The sequence below is a fragment of the Myotis yumanensis genome, unplaced genomic scaffold, assembly GCF_028538775.1.
Source record: "Myotis yumanensis isolate MYYU_CA2020_CCGP unplaced genomic scaffold, mMyoYum1.0.hap1 SCAF_1, whole genome shotgun sequence".
NCBI lineage: Eukaryota > Metazoa > Chordata > Mammalia > Chiroptera > Vespertilionidae > Myotis > Myotis yumanensis.
Genome location: NW_027223752.1, coordinates 34841075 through 34859230, shown reverse-complemented (window position 1 = coordinate 34859230; position 18156 = coordinate 34841075). Strand labels below are relative to the sequence as shown.

Sequence of the window (18156 nt, the reverse complement as noted above, 5' to 3'; positions counted from 1 at the left end):
CTTTCACATGGCACATGTTAATTGAGTGTTGAATGATTATAACTGTTGATACTGTTCAATTTTTTTTTTTTTTAGATGTGAAACTTGGGGCCCTTGTCATTTCCATGTCCTCTTGCCTTTTTTTCGGATTTGTTCCCCTGCCTTCTCTTTTTCCCTCCCTTCCCATTTACTTAAAAAACAGCAGTTGTCAATATGAAATAAGAGGAACTGGTGGAGAGAACCCAAGATATAAAACCTTCCACATGTTGGTGTAAAGTAATTTAAGATCGATGTTTCTTTTACAAGACAAAGTGCTACCTGGCCTTTCTGAGCTTTTTGTTGGTTTTAGGATTTAGAGGGTTCATTATTTTTAAAATGAATTCTGTAGGTCTGAAGACCTAATCATATTTCTACAAAATTGTAGAGCAAATGGAGACAAATAGTTAGACCCTGGGGATTTGGGAGTGGTCATTAAAAAAAAAGTTTCCATTTGCTTTTTTCTCAGATCAGAAGCAGGCAGTCCTTAAATTGTCTTCTGTAAAGTAGTGGGCTTTCAGCTGCCCCCATCTTGAATGTGGGAAGAACAAACATGGTTAAGAGTTTGGGTCCAAACAGGTCTGGGTTTCACGTTCATCTCAACCATTTAATCTCAGTTAAGATTAAAATGACTAGGCTTCATTTTTACTTTAGTACAGTTAGACTTCTTTACTTGGGAATAATTCTCTTTCCTCTTTAAATCAATGAATAAGTCAATTATTAAACCACTTGTTAATCCTTTGTATTTGGTATTTGAGTGGTCTTCACAACTGGTTATTTCCTTTCAGTTCTTTTGCATTTCTCAGGCAGGTTGGAAACGCAGGCTCTAACTATCTGAAGCTAATTGTACTTTACTGGTGTCTTCTGTGTGTAAACGTTGTATTCATTCTGAGTTTCCAAGAAGCAAATAACTTAGACTATTCTGGTTTGGCATGTTCTCTCTCTCTAACCACATTGGAGTTGAACCTGGGAACAGAACACAACTTGAAATTTTGTGGTTTGGCTGCTAGAATTTGGAGCTAAACTATCTGAAGCTAAAAATTATTAATGTTGAAATGTTTTAACCTACTAAGTAAACCTGAAAAATAATGAAATTTAATTTTTATCTGGATGTCAGATGTGTGACAGTGCTTGGAAATGATATCAGTGTTGTTAATTTTATATAAAGCTGACTGGTAACGCATGGAATTTCTATAGTACTCTGTAATGAGATGGGGAGTGACCATGAAGTTCATTTGAATGATGAGAGCTTCTTTGGATATCTCCCAGCAAAGATTGTAAAAGAGCTGTTGAATTTAAAGATGGGCAATTTTTTTTTTTTTTTTTAATGAAAAGGTGATATGTCAAATTTGCCCACTTTTTCTTATGACCAGTGGCTACGTTACATGCTTCATAGCAGGTTAAAAACCAACCAGCCAACCAACCGAACACTCTTACTCCATTCCTTCCAAGTAAAAGTGATGTTTCAACAATAAGTGAGATAGTAATAGCCTTTTTAAAGATAGAAATTAAAATGCAGAGAGACTGTTTTTTGTCATTGCTTGGAAATGTTTCTTTTGCAATGTGATTTTTGTTGTCAAAGATATGCGTGTCTAATGAAAACTTTGCCATCTGCACACTGTAAAAAACTTATAACAATATTTTTTATACTGTTGAAAATCTTCCAAATAGTTTCAGTTGATTTCTAAACCAATTGTTAAAAATGCAATATCTTTTGATTAGTTTGTAAGAACATTGATAGGAGGGAAGACAGACATTTATTAGCCAAAATTCAACAAGAACTAACTAATGGAATTTATTGAAAAATAAAAATACTGACTTAGTAAGTACAACAATGACATACTACTTTAATTTCAGTCCTTGCATATTTGCAATCAAGCCCTTCCCTACTATACAGCCATTACAATTAAGTACTGAAATAAGCAGAACTTAGGTCCTGACATTTCAATCACTGAATTGCAAAATATTTAAGTCAATATTTAAAAAAGTAGAGGCCTGATGCACGAAATTTGTGCAAGAGTAGGCCTTCCTTCCCCCAGCAGCCGGCACTGGCTTCCCTCTGGTACCCGGAACCCGGGCTTCCCTCCGGCTGCTGGCAGGCACCAGGACCAGGGCTTCCCTCGCAGTCCTGGCTTTGTCCAGAAGGTCGTCTGGAAGGACGTCCGGTCTAGTTGGCATATTACGCTTTTATTATTATAGATAATATAATTTCATTATTATCATTCCTCCACTGAAAGTATTAATTTTTTTATGAGAGTGAAAAGACCTAAGCAACTGTTGGCAGCAAGACAGCACCAGGTGTTAGACCGATGGAGTCAGACCAAATCTTGGTACTTGAGTTCTGGCTAAGAAAGAATTCAGAGTTAAGACTCAAACTACAAGAGAACCAATCCAGATGCATTGGGGAGAAGTTAATTCATTATATACAGTGGACATCTCTGGCAATCCAGATTAGTTGTCCTATGTTTGTGGCAAGTTCTTAAAGGAGTTTGCTTGTGATTACAGATTTTTTTTTTTTTTTAGATTACAGGTCCACCAGGTTGTGGGAAAACTCAATTTTGTATAATGATGAGTGTTTTGGCCACATTACCCACCAACATGGGAGGATTAGAAGGAGCTGTTGTGTACATTGACACAGAATCAGCATTTAGTGCTGAAAGGTAGGAGATTTTATTATTTTCCATTATAATACTTCAGTTTTGTAACATATATTAGCATATAACATTTGTAAACAGGTTGACATTTACTTCTTTTTTTTGAGAACACAGAATTTAGACACTGTTTTAAAGGAATTGTCCTTTTACCATGGATGGAGCAGTTTCCTTTTACCTTTTCTATCCCTTTATTGGTTTAAGTGAGGTTCTGGGATAAGGTGTGTTTTGTAGAAAGTCAAGAAGAAAGAAGTTCAGAAAGAGGGAGAAATGTAAGTGGGAAGTGGGGACGAGGGAAAATTAATAAGAAAGACAGGTAAGCTGCTTTGTAACTAATTTCTAGTTGGAAGTAAAATATTAGTGAATAGAAAAATTGCAAATTTCAAAACATTTTTTTGATTGCGAAGTATTTCACGTTAGCCTTTGAAATAGTATGGCATTCACTGTAAGAAACACACTGATAGTAAGTGCATCTTTGCTTGGAAAGAAAAGATTTTCTTAGTTTGGAAAAGACCTTTAACATTCCACGAGAGAGGCACTTAGTCATGTGTGTATTTCTACACACCTGAACCTAAGTCTGGTCCTCATCTTTCCTTGTTCTAGTTGATAGTCATGAGCAGGAGTTCTTGTCCATCTAGAGCAGTGATGGTGAACATTTTGAGCTTGGCGTGTCAGCATTTTGAAAAACCCTAACTTAACTCTGGTGCCGTGTCACATATAGAATTTTTTTGATATTTGCAACCATAGTAAAACAAAGATTTATATTTTTGATATTTATTTTATATACTTAAATGCCATTTAACAAAGAAAAATCAACCAAAAAAATGAGTTCATAGGTTCGCCATCACTGATCTAGAGACTGATTCTATTCTGTTCTCTTGGTCAAGTTATATTATAGGTATAGTGAGTCTTTCTCTCACTATGTTATTGTGAATCAGATCTCTTTCTTATTTCTCTCAAGGAATACTATTTAAATCAAAACATATTCCCTGACCAGATATGTTCCAAATGGTTTATTTTGATTAGAGTTTATTTGCTTTGTTTTACATCTCTTGGGTACCTATTCTTTGTACTAGTAAGTATATACCACAGGTTTGTCAGCAATTTGTTTTGTTCCTGAAGTATCAGCGTGAAAGGGTTGTCAGGTTGAAAACTGAAATTTTGGTTGACAACCAAGAAGTTTTGGTGAACAATTTGGTTGAGAACCAAATTGTTCAAGATGGGAGATGTTCGAGAAATGAGGTTTCACTGTATATTTTAGCCAGGTCTGTGTGGATTCTGGCCTGAGTTGCGGGCTTGAACATCAGTAAAGAGCATGCAGGAAGCAGCCCATAGGCTTTTCTATCTCTCTCTCCCCGTCCCTTCCTCTCTCTAAAGTCAATTTAAAAAACATATTTTAAAAAGCTGAGTCTTAGTACTACAAATAGACATGTGAGGAACACTGAGGGAAGAGGGGAAGAAAGAGATGGGACCCAGGACCCTGGAAGGGGACACAGGGAGGTAGGGTATAGTATCGGAATATTATGAAGTAGAAGTAGACATTCTTGAGTTGTCATGAAATCAGAAAAGCTTTGAAAACTAGGAAGAAGATGTAGTCCAAAAGGGGAAGAAGCCAATCAAATAATCACAAAAATGTAAAATTGTGGGTCATAACTAAGTATACACAGGAGAGGTATGTGTTGTATTGGTGCTGTGTGGAAGCCATGGCCATGCTTAGGTCTGAAGGAGTTGCTGTACTTAGTATGCATGTCACTTCTGAGGGTGTCAGGTATCCCAAAGCCAGTGCCCTTTATTATTTATTTATTTAAAAATATATTTTCATTGATTTCATAGAGGAAGGGAGAAGGAAAGAGAGATAGAAACATCAGTGAGAGAGAATTATTGATTGGCTGCCTCCTGCCCACCCCCCACAGGGGATTGAGCCCATAACCCGAGCATGTGCCCTGACCAGGAATCGAACTGTGACCTTCTGGTTCATAGGCTGATGCTCAACCACCAAGCCACACCGGCAAGCCAGCCCCTTTAATTCCTGCCAGACTATGTAAAGTGTCACTCTTTCTGAATCAGTGTATCAAGAGGGAGGTATAGAGGGGTAGTGGCCAGCCATGACTTGGGCTGATTTTGAAGGCAGTACTAGTGTGGTCTTAGTCACCTATTTGCTAGTTGGTACAAATCCAGAATCTTTGGGTAGGAGGTAAATAGGGGAGATAAATTCCCTTGCCATTTTTTTTAGATGGTTTCATGAATCTGGCTAGGTTCTCCTTAGTCCAACTTCAGCTGCCTTATCATTTGTGAATCTAGGTGAATTGGTATGAAGGGAGATCATGAAGAGTTTCTAGGATAGAAGACGGAAATTAGTTTTACGTACTTACTATTACTAAAACAGAACTTTGGAATTTGCTGGAATCTGTAAGGTACTAATAGATTCACATGATTATGTTTAGTAATCTCACAATGCTGAACAAGTACATATTAAATAATGAACAGGAAAATATTACATATGTACAAGAAGCTTTGAAAAACCATGAACTTGTATTTCAGCACACTAAAAGGACTTTTTTTTCCATCAAGAATATGTTTTATTTCAAGTTGGCTTGTGGTCACTAATATAAAACTTAAAAAAATTATTTTTATTATTTTCTTGTATCCTCACGCGAGGATATTTTCCCATTGATTTTTAGAAAATGTGGAAGAGAGAGAGAGAAAGACAGAGAGAAATATCAATGTGAGAGAAACACATCTATTGGTTTGTACCCCGACCAGGGCCTAGGCTAGGGAGGAGCCTGTAACAGGTATGTGCCCTTGACCGGAATCGAGCGAGGAACCCTTTAGCCCGCAGGCCAATGCTCTATCCATTGAGCCAAACTGGCTAGGGCTAAAGCTTTTAACTTTCCATTTATACAAAAGCTGTGAAGTAACAAGGAAATAATGACAAAAACCTTGATTCGAATCCATTGTTCTCCACTTCAGTGAGTGGTTAATTCCGTTCTTCCAGATGCTGACCAGTTAGTCCAGAAATCCACTCAGCTTCTCTTTTGAACTGTATCTTGGGTTCAGTTACTTCTAATCACGTGAGCTATTCTCTAGTTCAAGACCCCATCTGGACTACTGCACTTGCTGATCTTACTTGCACCCTTGCCCATCTATAGCCTCTTCTTCATTTGGTATTTCGAGTGCTTCTTTATAAAGAGAAGAAGTCTGGCTATGTCTGTCCTACTCCTAGGCTTTTACTAAATATAATCCAAATAAAACCCACAGACCCAAGGATCTTGTGTGTTTTGCTCCCTGGCTAGCCCTCTGACCTTATTTCTTTTTATTCTCCCTCTTGCTTTCTGTGTTTCAGCTACGTTAGCCTCCTTGTTATTTTCAAATGCTCCAGGCATCTTCTTACACTGGACTTTTGCACTTATCATTCTCTCTTCCTATGCACTGTTCCACTGGACAGCCACATGGTTCATTATTTTTTGTCTCCCTTAAACCTTTGCTCAAATGTCACCTTATTTTTTTTTTATTAAATCTTTATTGTTCAGATTACATTTGTTCCCCTTTTTTTTCCCCCCCCCATAACTCCCCTCCTCCCAGTTCCCGCCCCACCCTCTGCCCTCACTCCCCACCCACTGTCCTCATCCATAGGTGCACGATTTTTGTCCAGTCTCTTCCTGCATCTCCCATTCCCCTTTCCCCGCCAAGAATAGTCAGTCCATTCCCTTTCTATGTCCCTGATTCATTATAATCACCAGTTCATTCTGTACATCAGATTATTTATTCACTTGATTCTTAGATTCACTTGTTGATAGATGCATGTTTGTTGTTCACAATTTGTATCTTTATCTTTTTCTTCTTCCTCTTCTTAAAGGATACCGTTCAGCATTTCGTATAATACTGGTTTAGTGGTGATGAACTCCTTTAGCTTTTCCTTATCTGTGAAGCTCTTTATCTGACCTTCAATTCTGAATGACAGCTTTGCTGGATAAAGTAATCTTGGTTGTAGGTTCTTGGTATTCAGGACTTTGAATATTTCTTGCCATTCCCTTCTGGCCTGCAAAGTTTCTGTTGAGAAATCAGCTGACAGTCGTATGGGTATTCCCTTGTAGGTAATTGAGTCTCTTTCTCTTGCTGCTTTTAAGATTCTCTCTTTGTCTTTCGCTCTTGGCATTTTAATTATGATGTGTCTTGGTGTGGTCCTCTTTGGATTCCTTTTGTTTGGGGTTCTCTGCGCTTCTTGGACCTGTAAGTCCATTTCTTTCACCAGGTGGGGGAAGTTTTCTGTCATTATTTCTTCAAATAGGTTTTCAATATCTTGCTGTCTCTCATCTTCTGGCACCCCTATTATTCTGATGTTTGTACGCTTGAAGCTGTCCCAGAAGCTCCTTACACTATCTTCGTATTTTTGGATTCTTTTTTCATTTTGCTTTTCCGGTTGGGTGTTTTTTGCTTCTTCGCATTTCAAATCTTTGACTTGATTCTTGCGCTCCTCTGGTCTGCTATTGGGTGTCTGTATAATATTCTTTATTTCAGTCCATGTATGCTTAATTTCTAGTTGGTTCTTTATCATAGCATCGAGGGTCTCATTAGTTTTCGTGAGGCTCTCATCAAGTTTATTGGCTGCTTCTAGCACATTATTGCAAGCCCTCAAAATTGTGTTTTTTAGCTCCATATCCTCCATTTCTGTCATGTTTTTTTGTCTCCGCATCTTTTATGCTTTCTTGGTGCACCCCCTTGTGGTCTTTGTGCGCAGTCTTGTTCTAGTTAAGCCTTGATTGTTGTAGTTAATACTAGAGGGATTTGACCACCAGGCCAACTGGCTGTGAGAATCAGCTGTGTGGAAAACTTCTGTCCTCTGGGAGGTGCTAATCTAGCCTTTGCCTGAGGCAATCCGGCAAATGGCTCTGCGCAGGGCTTGGGTGGGGCGGGATCAACAGGGCGGGCAGAGGGAGCAGTTATGGCTGCTCTCAGTCCCGTTCCCAGAGGCTCTGCTTCTCAGAACCCCAGCAACGGCTGCAAATCTCGGAGAGAAAGCTGCCCTCACATTTCAACTGATGCCAGACAATCCCGCTTCTCCCGTTTGAGTCTGAGTCCCTAGAGACTCGCCCGGATCTGGAGCTCAGAGTCTGAGACTCCCTCCTGATTGAAAACGACAACCACGTACTCAGCCACCAGCCCGCTTTTCGAGCACACCTCCGTACCTTTAAATTTTCCACACTGTGCCTCTTTTGAGCCTCGGTATGCTGTTGTCTTTCCTTCTAGTTGAAGAGTCTGTCCTCAGCCAGCCTTCCTGTGGTTCTGGATGATGTCCATTCCGTCTTTTAGTTGTATTTTTGAAGTGGTTGTTTGCGGCAGCAATCTCAGGTGTTTACCTATGCCGCCATCTTGGTGTTTTTTTCAAATGTCACCTTATTAAAGAGGTTTTCCCAGACCACTTTACATAAAATGTCACCTGCTTCCATCTGTCACAGCCTGTTCTCTTAAAACTGGTTCACTTTTCTTTAGAGCGTTTATTATCTGATGCATTTTATACTATATTTCTTTGTTTCTCTCAGTAGAATGTAAGTTCCACAAGGGAAAGATTTTTTGTTTTGTTTTTGTTCATTGCCATATCGTTAGCACTAGAACAGTGCCTGGCATACAATATAGTAAGTCCTCAATAAATGTTTGTTGAATGAATGAATCTAAGTGCAGTCTTTGAAAGATGCCCACTAGATGGCATTGTTTTCAAACTTTATGTAATTAATGTCTGGAGCAAAAGATGGGTTCTTTTCTGTTGCTTGCTCCAAACAAAACAGATCTTTGTTATGAAGATTGTCATGACAAATTGCTATGATTAATGTGAGGCGTATATATTTTTGCATTTATATTTTTGATTTATATATTTTAAAAAATCTTTTCTAAAATTAAAAAAATCACTTAGAGAAACTTAAAGAAAATCACAGCATACTGGTATGTAAATAACCATTTGATACAATTGTTTAGTCTAATAACTATGGTTATTATGTTTATCTCTGTGCACAATTCCTAAGTTTTTCAGGTTTATTGACCCTAAGGTAGTCTCTAAGCTCATTAAGCTTGACCTTAAAGGCACCACCGCCATCCCACTTACACCTTCTGCCTCAAACCCTGTATGATTTTATTTCCCTCCTTCCATCTCCAGTGGTTATTAAAGTCAGTAAGGTTCTTTTAGTTTATTTCCTACTAAACCAGATAAATTGTGCATTTTTAGGATGGAAAGAAAGAAAATACTCCTATTGCCTAGTAATGGAGTACCTGCTATATTTAATGTCCAGAAGTAAATTTTATCATTAGCAAGAACTGTGGCTTCTGTATTTCATGGTATTAGTAATATTGCCCCTAACTCCACTCTCCACCAAAGTATCAGGGAAAGAAGAGAGCATAACTATGAATAAAGTTAGCTCATGTCCATGCCATGGCCACTTTCCTTCTGAGGGACGTTAATGGAATGAACGAGCAGTAAGGAGTTCCAGAGTCACTAGTTGAAATCCAGTCTAATGTTGGAGGCAGAGAATTACTGTCTGTCAGCTGTTCACTTGTTGCCAATGAGTTAGGTACTCTCAGTCTGGTTTCTAATCAACTGGGCATTCAAATTTTGAAAAACTTCTATGTTTCAGATGGATGTTGTCATTTCTATCCTGTTAAAATTAAGTGGGTTCCAAGTACCAGAGCTTTTTAGCTGATTTCTCTGACTAGCACTAAATTCAATAAATAATTGTCCTAATAAAAATATTTACACATTTCCCAAACCCTCAAAACATTTTCTAATGCCATCTTATTTCTTCTTACTTTTATCATTTACCTTATTTAAAAAAAATTTTCAAATTCCTATGCCTTTCTTAGGAATTTCTTTTGAATGGTCATTTGATCCATTTTGTTCTCACTCTTTACACATCTTTTAGTACCATTCCTTACTCCTAAAATAATTTTTCCTCTTCCTGTTCAACCTAATGTTTTTTTTCTTTTCAAATTGTTCAAAGTATGCTTTAAAAATGTTATTGACTAGATTTCTTTAATGTTTCTTCCTGTTTTAGATTTTTCTCTTTCATTTCTGATTATAGCATATGTGAGGAACTTATTTTGTTTATCTATTTAAAGTTCTCAGCTTCTTCTTGGAACTCATTAACTGTCTAATAATGAAAAAATACTGTTCTTTTGTACTTTGTGTCTTTAAATGGAACATAAAATATAGGATCGTTTTTGTGTTTCTAGGCCTTCTTCCCAGTCACCCTTGGATGATAGTTAAGTATGGGGCTAATAAAGTATCATTTAAAATAGGAGACAGTTATACTCTAAGATTTATATTTTTAATCGGAAATTTCTAGTGCTGCTCTCCATGTCTTGTACTATTAATGGAAGTAGTTGGATCTGTTTGAATTGTCACTCTCCTATGCTTGGCCTACCCCATGGAGCATTAGAACTAGCTTTGAGGTCAGAATTCAGTGTTTAGAAAATCATTTTTTATTTACAACATTTATTTGTGAAGAAAGTAATTTTCTGTTTAACAAGGACTTACTGGGTAGCAATTTTTGTTTGTTTGTTTTTGTAATCCTCCCCCGAGGATATATTTTCCCCCATTGATTTTGGAGAGAGAGGAAGGGCGGGAGGTGAGGGAGAGACAAAGAGAGAGAGAGAAATATTGATGTGAGAGAGACACATCAATTGGTTGCCTCCAGCATGATCCCCACTTGGGCCCAGGGATCAAACCCGCATTGGAAGTACATGCCCTGACCGGAAATTGAACCTTCGACCCTCCGGTCCACAGGCCCATGCTCTAACCACTGAACAAAACTGGCCAGGGCACATTTATTTTGTATGTATTAAGTTTTAATGGACAAAAATGTCTTTTAGGTCTCAGACATGGAGACCTATTGATATTTGATTATTTGAATGATAATATATTTGTTCAAATATATTTCATTCATGAAAATGCATTTTTCTTATTTATTAAATATATATTATAGCTACTAGTCAAAATATCATTTATAAAAAAACATATTTATCCCAGAAAGATAAACCTGAGAGGCATTAGATGCAAATTAAAAGCCCTTGCTGGTCTCATGCTCTATCTGCTAACCACTCTTAGTGCTTATAAAGCAGGGCTTACATTCCAGACTTGTGTATTAGGCCGTTTTACTTATACCTGCTCTGTTGATGAGGCTTTCATTATAGTGTACCGTGTGGCTTATGAGTTTCCTAAGTAAAATTCATTAGAGGTTCAGCAATGTGGCCTTAAATATCATTGACTATTTTCATTATTCTGTTTTTTCCCCCATAGACTGATTGAGATAGCAGAATCTCGTTTTCCAAGATATTTTGATACTGAAGAAAAATTACTTTTGACAAGCAGTAAAGTTCATCTTTATCGGGAACTCAGCTGTGATGAGGTTCAACAAAGGTATGCCAGTTTAGATTTCAGTATTTTAGTAACACTTTGAAGATTTTTTTGCTGTTTTTAGTTTCTCAGTGAAAAAGATCCTTACATATTAGGTTTATGAGCAATAAAATGATTTCCATATTCTTTATTCACTATGGCCTATTAACTGAAGTATTTCTTTAAAAATGAAAAAAACACAATAAAATGTTTTCTATTTAATTAATTAAGTGGTGTATTAATTATGTTGTTCTATTAACAAATTACCCCAAAGTTTAGCAGCTTAAGGCTCACTTGGGATTGGAGAACCTTGAAGAATTCCAAGGTCACTCATGTAGATGCTGGAAGGCCTCCCTTCCTTCCTTGATGTTAGCTAGAGGCCTCTGTTCCTCACCCCATGGGCCTCTCCATAGGGCTGTTCACAACACAGCAACTCGCCTCCCCCAGAGTGAGTGTCTGAGAGAGCGGATAGGTGAGAGAGAGCCCACGGTGAAAACTGTAGTCTTTTATAACTGCTCTCAGAAATGCCAGGCCATCATTTTATCATATGCTATTGGTCACACAGACCAACCCTAGTACAAGGTGGGAGAGACTCTGTAGGGTATGAATTCTGGGCTATTTTGGAGACTGGCTACCACAAGTAGTTTCACCCTAAAATTGGAGCTTTAGCACTATCAAAGGCTAAGGAATGAAACCATTTTGGTTTATTTCCAAAAGCATGCCATATGTATAGAAGAGATGTATATGAAAATAAGTTATGTTTATTGAATACTTGCAATCATCACTATAACTTAGAAAAGAACAGTTTGTTTTTAAGTTGGCTAACCTTTGCAGTGCCCTATTTTTAAAAATTATGTCTTAAACTTTTCTACTATTTTACAAATTCTACTTTTACAGGATTGAATCCTTAGAAGAAGAAATTATTTCAAAAGGAGTTAAACTTGTGATTATTGACTCCGTTGCTTCTGTGGTAAGAAAGGAGTTTGATACACAACTTCAGGACAACATGAGAGAAAGGAACAAATTCTTGGCAAGAGAAGCAGCCTCCTTGAAATATCTGGCTGAGGAATTTTCAATCCCAGTAAGTTTTTCTTTCTCTCTCTTTTTTTCTTTACGATTCTATTATTATTATTATTATTATTATTATTAAAGTTCACTGACATAATATCAAGGAATATAATTAGAAGGAAATGTAAAACAAAGGACTTTCTAAAGGTACAAAGTATAATAGCTAGAGCAAATGTCACCATCTTATTAAATTTATTCTTCTATTGAAGTTATTTCATCCTTTTTACAGTTTGATCCTGGAACAGGTTTATTTATTTATTGACATACAATATTATACTAGTTTCAAGTGTACAACATAGTGATTAGACACTTACAAAAGCGGTAGTTGAGCTACAAGATGCAAGTGTTCGCTGAGTTACATTCCCGTTACCCGTGTGTGGGAGAGTCCTGCTTCTTCAGCCTCGCCAACATTTAATATTGTCAGGCTTTTCAGTCTTAGCCATGCAATATCTCAACAGAAGATAAGAAATTCCTTAAGCTGAGATAACAGTTAGTTATGATTTTATCATTTTTAGATTTGTGTTTAGAAAATTAAAATCTTGAATCTTTTTAACATAAAGAATTTGTACCAAGAGTGTTTATGACTTGTGAGATAGAGGGAAGAGAATGTATGTACCAAATTTTGACATTTGTTCTTATCACAAACAAAAATTCAGGGCTTGCATTTCTATGAAAGTCTAATGAACTTTCTCTGATTGTACAATAGGAATCCTAGACTCTAGATATATGTAAATAACCCATCAACGCTCTAGAGTTATATTTTGCTATTGTGTAATGCTATTGTGTGATTTCCAGAAAATCGTGTAATTTTTGATTTACTGTCATAATTTTCATATTAATTACTGACAGCAAATACTATAGGAGGTAAGAAAAGTCCTTCAAGTTTTTTTCTTCAGTGTATTTTATTTATTCACTCACATGTAAACTCAGATTATTTTTAAAGCTACCCTTTATTCATTCAGGTGGCTGAAACTCACACAGTAGACTAAACCTTTAATTCATCTTTCAGTGATAATACTTCTAGAAAAATTATATCTTTATTTTTTGTAGCTCTTTATAATTTATAAAACTTTGCTTTTTTGTTGACTAGAGCAAAAAGGTAGAAATAATTTAAAAATGAATGAGTAGGTGATTGGCTAAATTAGTGGTGGTACATCCATATAACAGAATATTGTACCGATATTAAAATGAAGGAGGTAGCCCAGAAATGCATTCACAGTTTTTATAGGAAAGGACTGGCTCAGCTGGCTTGGGGTGCTGAAACCAGCATATTCCAAAGAAAGGCATGTCTTCAGGACTGGTCCTCTACTGGCTCCTGGGAGATGATCTCAGCCACTGGGATATTCTGCCTAGTAAGTGTGTTTTTTTGTGCCTGAGGCCCTGGACCACATAGAACCAGCTGTATTAGGTAGTTTATGCAAAACATGTGATTTATGGTGAGCACCTATGTTACTCTGGGGACTGGAATCTGAATAGCCGAGGTCAGTCATGCAGGCCCTGTGTGCCTTCTGAATGCCCCCCAATAAAAACCATGGACACCAGGGCTCAGGCAAGCTTCCCTGGTTGACATCACTTCACTTTGTTGTCACATCGTTGCTGGGAGAATTAAGTACGTCCATGCAACTCCACTGGGGGATGACACCTGGAAGGTTGTGCCTGGTTTTACCTGGACTTTGCTTATTCTTTTCTCCGCTATGTCAGTTTGTATACTTCTGCTACAATAAGCCACACACGTGAGTGTACAGCTTTTCTGAGTCCTGTGGGTCCTTCCACAGTGAATCATTGAGCCAGAGAATTGTCTTGGGGACCCTTGCCACACAGAAGCATCAATAGACATGTGCAAGAATATTTATGGCAGCTCTATTTGTAATTGCTTGAAACAGGCAAAATTTTGTTACTAGTTTTGCCTCAGTCTTAAAGTATTGGTTTTGATAGTTGTGCTATGGCTATGTAAGATTAGTTAACATTAAGAGAAGCTGGGTAAAGGGCATATAGGAACTCTCTGCGCTCTTTTTGCAACTGTTTGTTGAGTCTCAAATTATTTTAAAATAAAAATTGAAAAAATGGGAGAGTGAGTTTGGGTGCTTTTATATGCATAAGTTGGTTCTGGAAGCTCATAAAGAAACTCCATTGGTTGCATCTGGGGAAGGAAAATAGGGGCTAGAAGGAGAGTTACATTTGATGCATTGGATCACATCCATTTAGTCATCCGGTTTATAGATGTTATAATACCTCTTTAATTTAAACACTGCTCTTCATCTTTCAGCAAATCTAGCTCCATTTCTATATATAGTCTATCCTGGATTACTTCCTACTCCTTCAGTGCTGTTACCCTGGTTCCTGTTGTTACTGACTTTGGAATTAAATGTTGGTTTGAATCACAGCCTCTCTGTTTGCTAATTTTATTACCTTGAGTAAGTTATTTATCCTTGCTCCAACTCTTAGTTTCCTATTAGAAAAATGGGGATAATAATATCTGACTCATGGGGTGTGAGGATTAAATGAGATAATGTCTGTAATGTTCTTTGCACAATGTTTGACACATTCAGTAAAAGGTAGCCATTAATGATTAATTTTAGTAGTTACCTCATTCCACATGGTGTATTTTATCTCTCTTCTCCTAATATATTTTTTCACAAGGCCTCAAGCTCCTCAAAGAGGAAAATCCTGTCTTACTCACTATTATGTCCCTGTAGCTGTTTTGTTGATGGGTATTGTTACTGTCTGGACCCTCCTCTACCTGGCTAACTCATTCTTTTGGATCTCAGACTCTCTCTTTTCTTTTTTAACACCACTCTCAGCAATTGTGTACAAAACTCTACTAGGCACTGTGAGATCATAAAGATGAATAAAACATAGTCTTTGCCCTTAAGGCTCTATAAATAATAAGTTTAGGAGACAAATAGCTTTCTGTGGCATAATGGAGAATGAAATAAGTATCTTGTCTACTGTTCTTTTTCTGTTTCCAACAGATATAAGTAGCTTGGTATCCACTTCTCTGTCCTTTCTTGGGACTGTAGATTACACACAGAGAAATAAAGGCAGGTAGCATAGATCTTCATAAGCTCTAGTTAAACTCTTTATTATGTCTAACCTTGCTGTCTATTCTTATTCAGAGAGTGCTTGTTTAGAGATACAGTGGTTAAACTGATCAAGCACAAGCATAATTCCAATGTTGTTGCTAAAAAAAAAATGAAAGTAAGTCGCTGCTCTTAGTCTTTAGATTTATTTTACATATAGTACACAGTGCCTAGATATGTTTGTAAAATTTTCCAATTGAAGGTTGTTGCTGATGGCAAATTTCAATTCTCAAGTGAGAAGAGGGATGCAGAGAAATGCAGTGATTTATCTAAGATTGTTCCAGAAGCAATTGCATAATTCAGTATTATCAATTGCTACTTCTCTCCTGGATTATTATTACAATGTCTTAATTGGCCTGGTTATCTTTTTTCCCCCCATAGAGACATACTATTGACCTTAAACAAACAGACAGATATGGTTTTTATTCTGGAACAACAAAGAATTGTGCTTCAAGATATGCTGTTTAATCGCAAACAGCAAACATTCTTTTACAGAGAAAAGGGGAGTTCAGGGGGCTGCTATAAACAAGTAGTCCATTGGAGGAAACTGGATATTTGAAGTTTAGTGGCTTTTCATTGGCTGAGTGGTTGCTGGGTGTAGAGATTGTCCTTCTTCCTGTTGGGGTAGTAGAGCAGAAAGACATCTTCCTGCCATAACCTGTTTGGCTCAGTGGATAGAGCATCAGCCTGCGGACTGAAGGATCTCAGGTTCGATTCCGGTCAAGGGCACGTACCTTGGTTGCGGGCATATCCCCAGTAGGAGGTGTGCAGGAGGCAGCTGATCGATGTTTCTCTCTCATCGATGTTTCTAACTCTCTATCTCTCTCCCTTCCTCTCTGTAAAAAATCAATAAAATATATTAAAAAAAAAGTTAGCTATTTCGTCCTGTGTGGCTCAGTTGGTTGGGCGTCGTCACATGCACTGAAAAGTCACTGGTTCCATCCTGGTCAGAGCACATGCTGGGGTTGTGAACTTGATCCCCAGTAGAGGGCATGCAGGAGGCAACCTATCATTGTTTCTCACATCATTGTTTCTCTCTTTCCCTCTCCCTCTTCCTGTCTAAAATCAACAAAAAATATTTAAAATAAAAGTTAGATATTTATCACTTGAACAGTTTGTTCCCTCTCCATTTTTGCCTTCTGATTATCCTTGATATTGAAAAATATATAATCATCAATTTTATTTTTTCCTATTTGTTTTGATTCTCTTACTGTTGATTCAGTCCCTACTGGGCAATGTCTTGTTAAAACATTCAAATAAAATGATAGCTCTTTAATCCCAAGACTGTTTTGATGGTTATAGGAGAGAAAAGTGTTGTGGTTAGAAAGAGAGCAAGGACTCTTGTTCTTATCATTAATAGTTCGCAAAACTGGCCTCCTTGTAAAATTACCATTTTGATTATTAATGATTTTTTAAAAATTAAGAGAGAGGAAGGCAGAGAGAGACAAACATCCATGTGAGAGAGAAACATCAATCAGTTGCCTCCTGATTGGGCCCACAAACCGGCCATGTGCCCTGACTGGAATGGAGCCGTCAACCCTCCCCTGCATGGGACAATACTCAACCAACAGCCACACAGACCAGGACTAATGATTGTTTGTTTTTAAATTTTAAAAAAAATGTATTGATTTGATAGAGAGAGAGGAAGGGAAAGAGAAAGAGAAACATCGATTTGTTGTTCACTTATTTATGCACTCATTGGTTGCCTCTTGTATGTGCCCAGATTGGAGATCAAAGCCAAAACCTTGGCATATGCTCTAACCATCCGGCCAGGGCTAATGATTGGGTTTTGAAGGCCCTTTTAAGATCAGGGACCTTAGTATCTCAAAGTTTGTGTTGTTTTACTGACAAATGTAAGTAGTTGTTGAAATTGTTCTAGTTTATTTAAATAACTTATAGTCTTAAAAGGCTGTTAATAAATAGCTGAATCTTACTGAATACTTACTTTAAAAAAAACTTTTATTTCAGAGAGGAAGGGAGAAAGAGAGAAATATAGAAACATTAGCGATGAGAGAATCATTGATAGGCTGCCTCCCACATGCCCCACACTGGGGATTGAGCCTGCAACTCAGGCATGTGCCCTTGACCGGAATCGAACCTGGGACCCTTCAGTCTGCAGGCCGACGCTTTTTCCACTGAGCCAAACTGGCTAGGGCTTGAATACTTACTTTTGTCCCAGGTATTGCAGTGGGTACATTTCAAACATTTTTAAATACTTTAAAGACTTTGTGAGGTAGGTAATATTATTCCTGTTTTATAGATGAAGAAATTGAGGCCTATTAGGGTTAAATAACTTTCCCAGAATCACATGGCTAGTAAGTGGAAGGGGTAGGGTTTGAACTCAGAGCGGTTTGATTCTAGTGTACGTGTTCATATTCACACTGGGACACTGCTTCCCAGTGCAGAAGTCAGTACTGTTCTGCTCCTTTGCTTCTTATTGACTAAAGTTACTCAATACTCAGAAGTCTGTCTTCTAATCCCTTTTCAGTGAAAAGTTTCACACCTTGCCTTATGCTTTTTTTTTTTTTTTGCTGTTGCTTCTGTGGTGGTTATCAGTATTTCAAGTAAAAGAAATACTTGAATACTTGCAGCTTCGATTGCATTTTCACTTGCATAGAAATCCTATGTGTATGTTAAGATTATAATTAATGCCTTTTATCTGCCAGTCAACATGCTGAAGATTTTGTTGGGTGTCTGTCTTCTTATGCTGAAATTGGCAAACTTGTAGCTTAAGCCCTGTGATAAGTATGCTGTTTTAGGAAAATAATTACTAAATACTTGTACTTTGGACCTGTTCTGGGGAACATCTGAAGTATAGACAACCTCCTAGGATTCTGCTTTGAGGTTTAATTAAGACTCAGTCTATGCTGTGACTGGACAGGAGACTTTTAGTTTCTTGGCACTGCTAGATGTGTCCATAAAATTGGCTGTTTGTGAGTTTAATTAAAAGTCCCTAGGAACT

At 37.4% G+C, this 18156-nt stretch overlaps 1 protein-coding gene across 1 annotated transcript in view; it reads left to right on the top strand.

The window, feature by feature from the left end:
- The window catches only part of RAD51B (RAD51 paralog B), a 509814-nt gene that overhangs the window by 18854 nt on the left and 472804 nt on the right, over positions 1 to 18156 (top strand). Inside the window, exons 5-7 of the mRNA XM_070417839.1 lie at positions 2539 to 2675; positions 10951 to 11070; positions 11944 to 12127. Coding sequence (XP_070273940.1) covers positions 2539 to 2675; positions 10951 to 11070; positions 11944 to 12127 — 441 coding nt within the window. The remainder of the gene's footprint in view (positions 1 to 2538; positions 2676 to 10950; positions 11071 to 11943; positions 12128 to 18156) is intronic.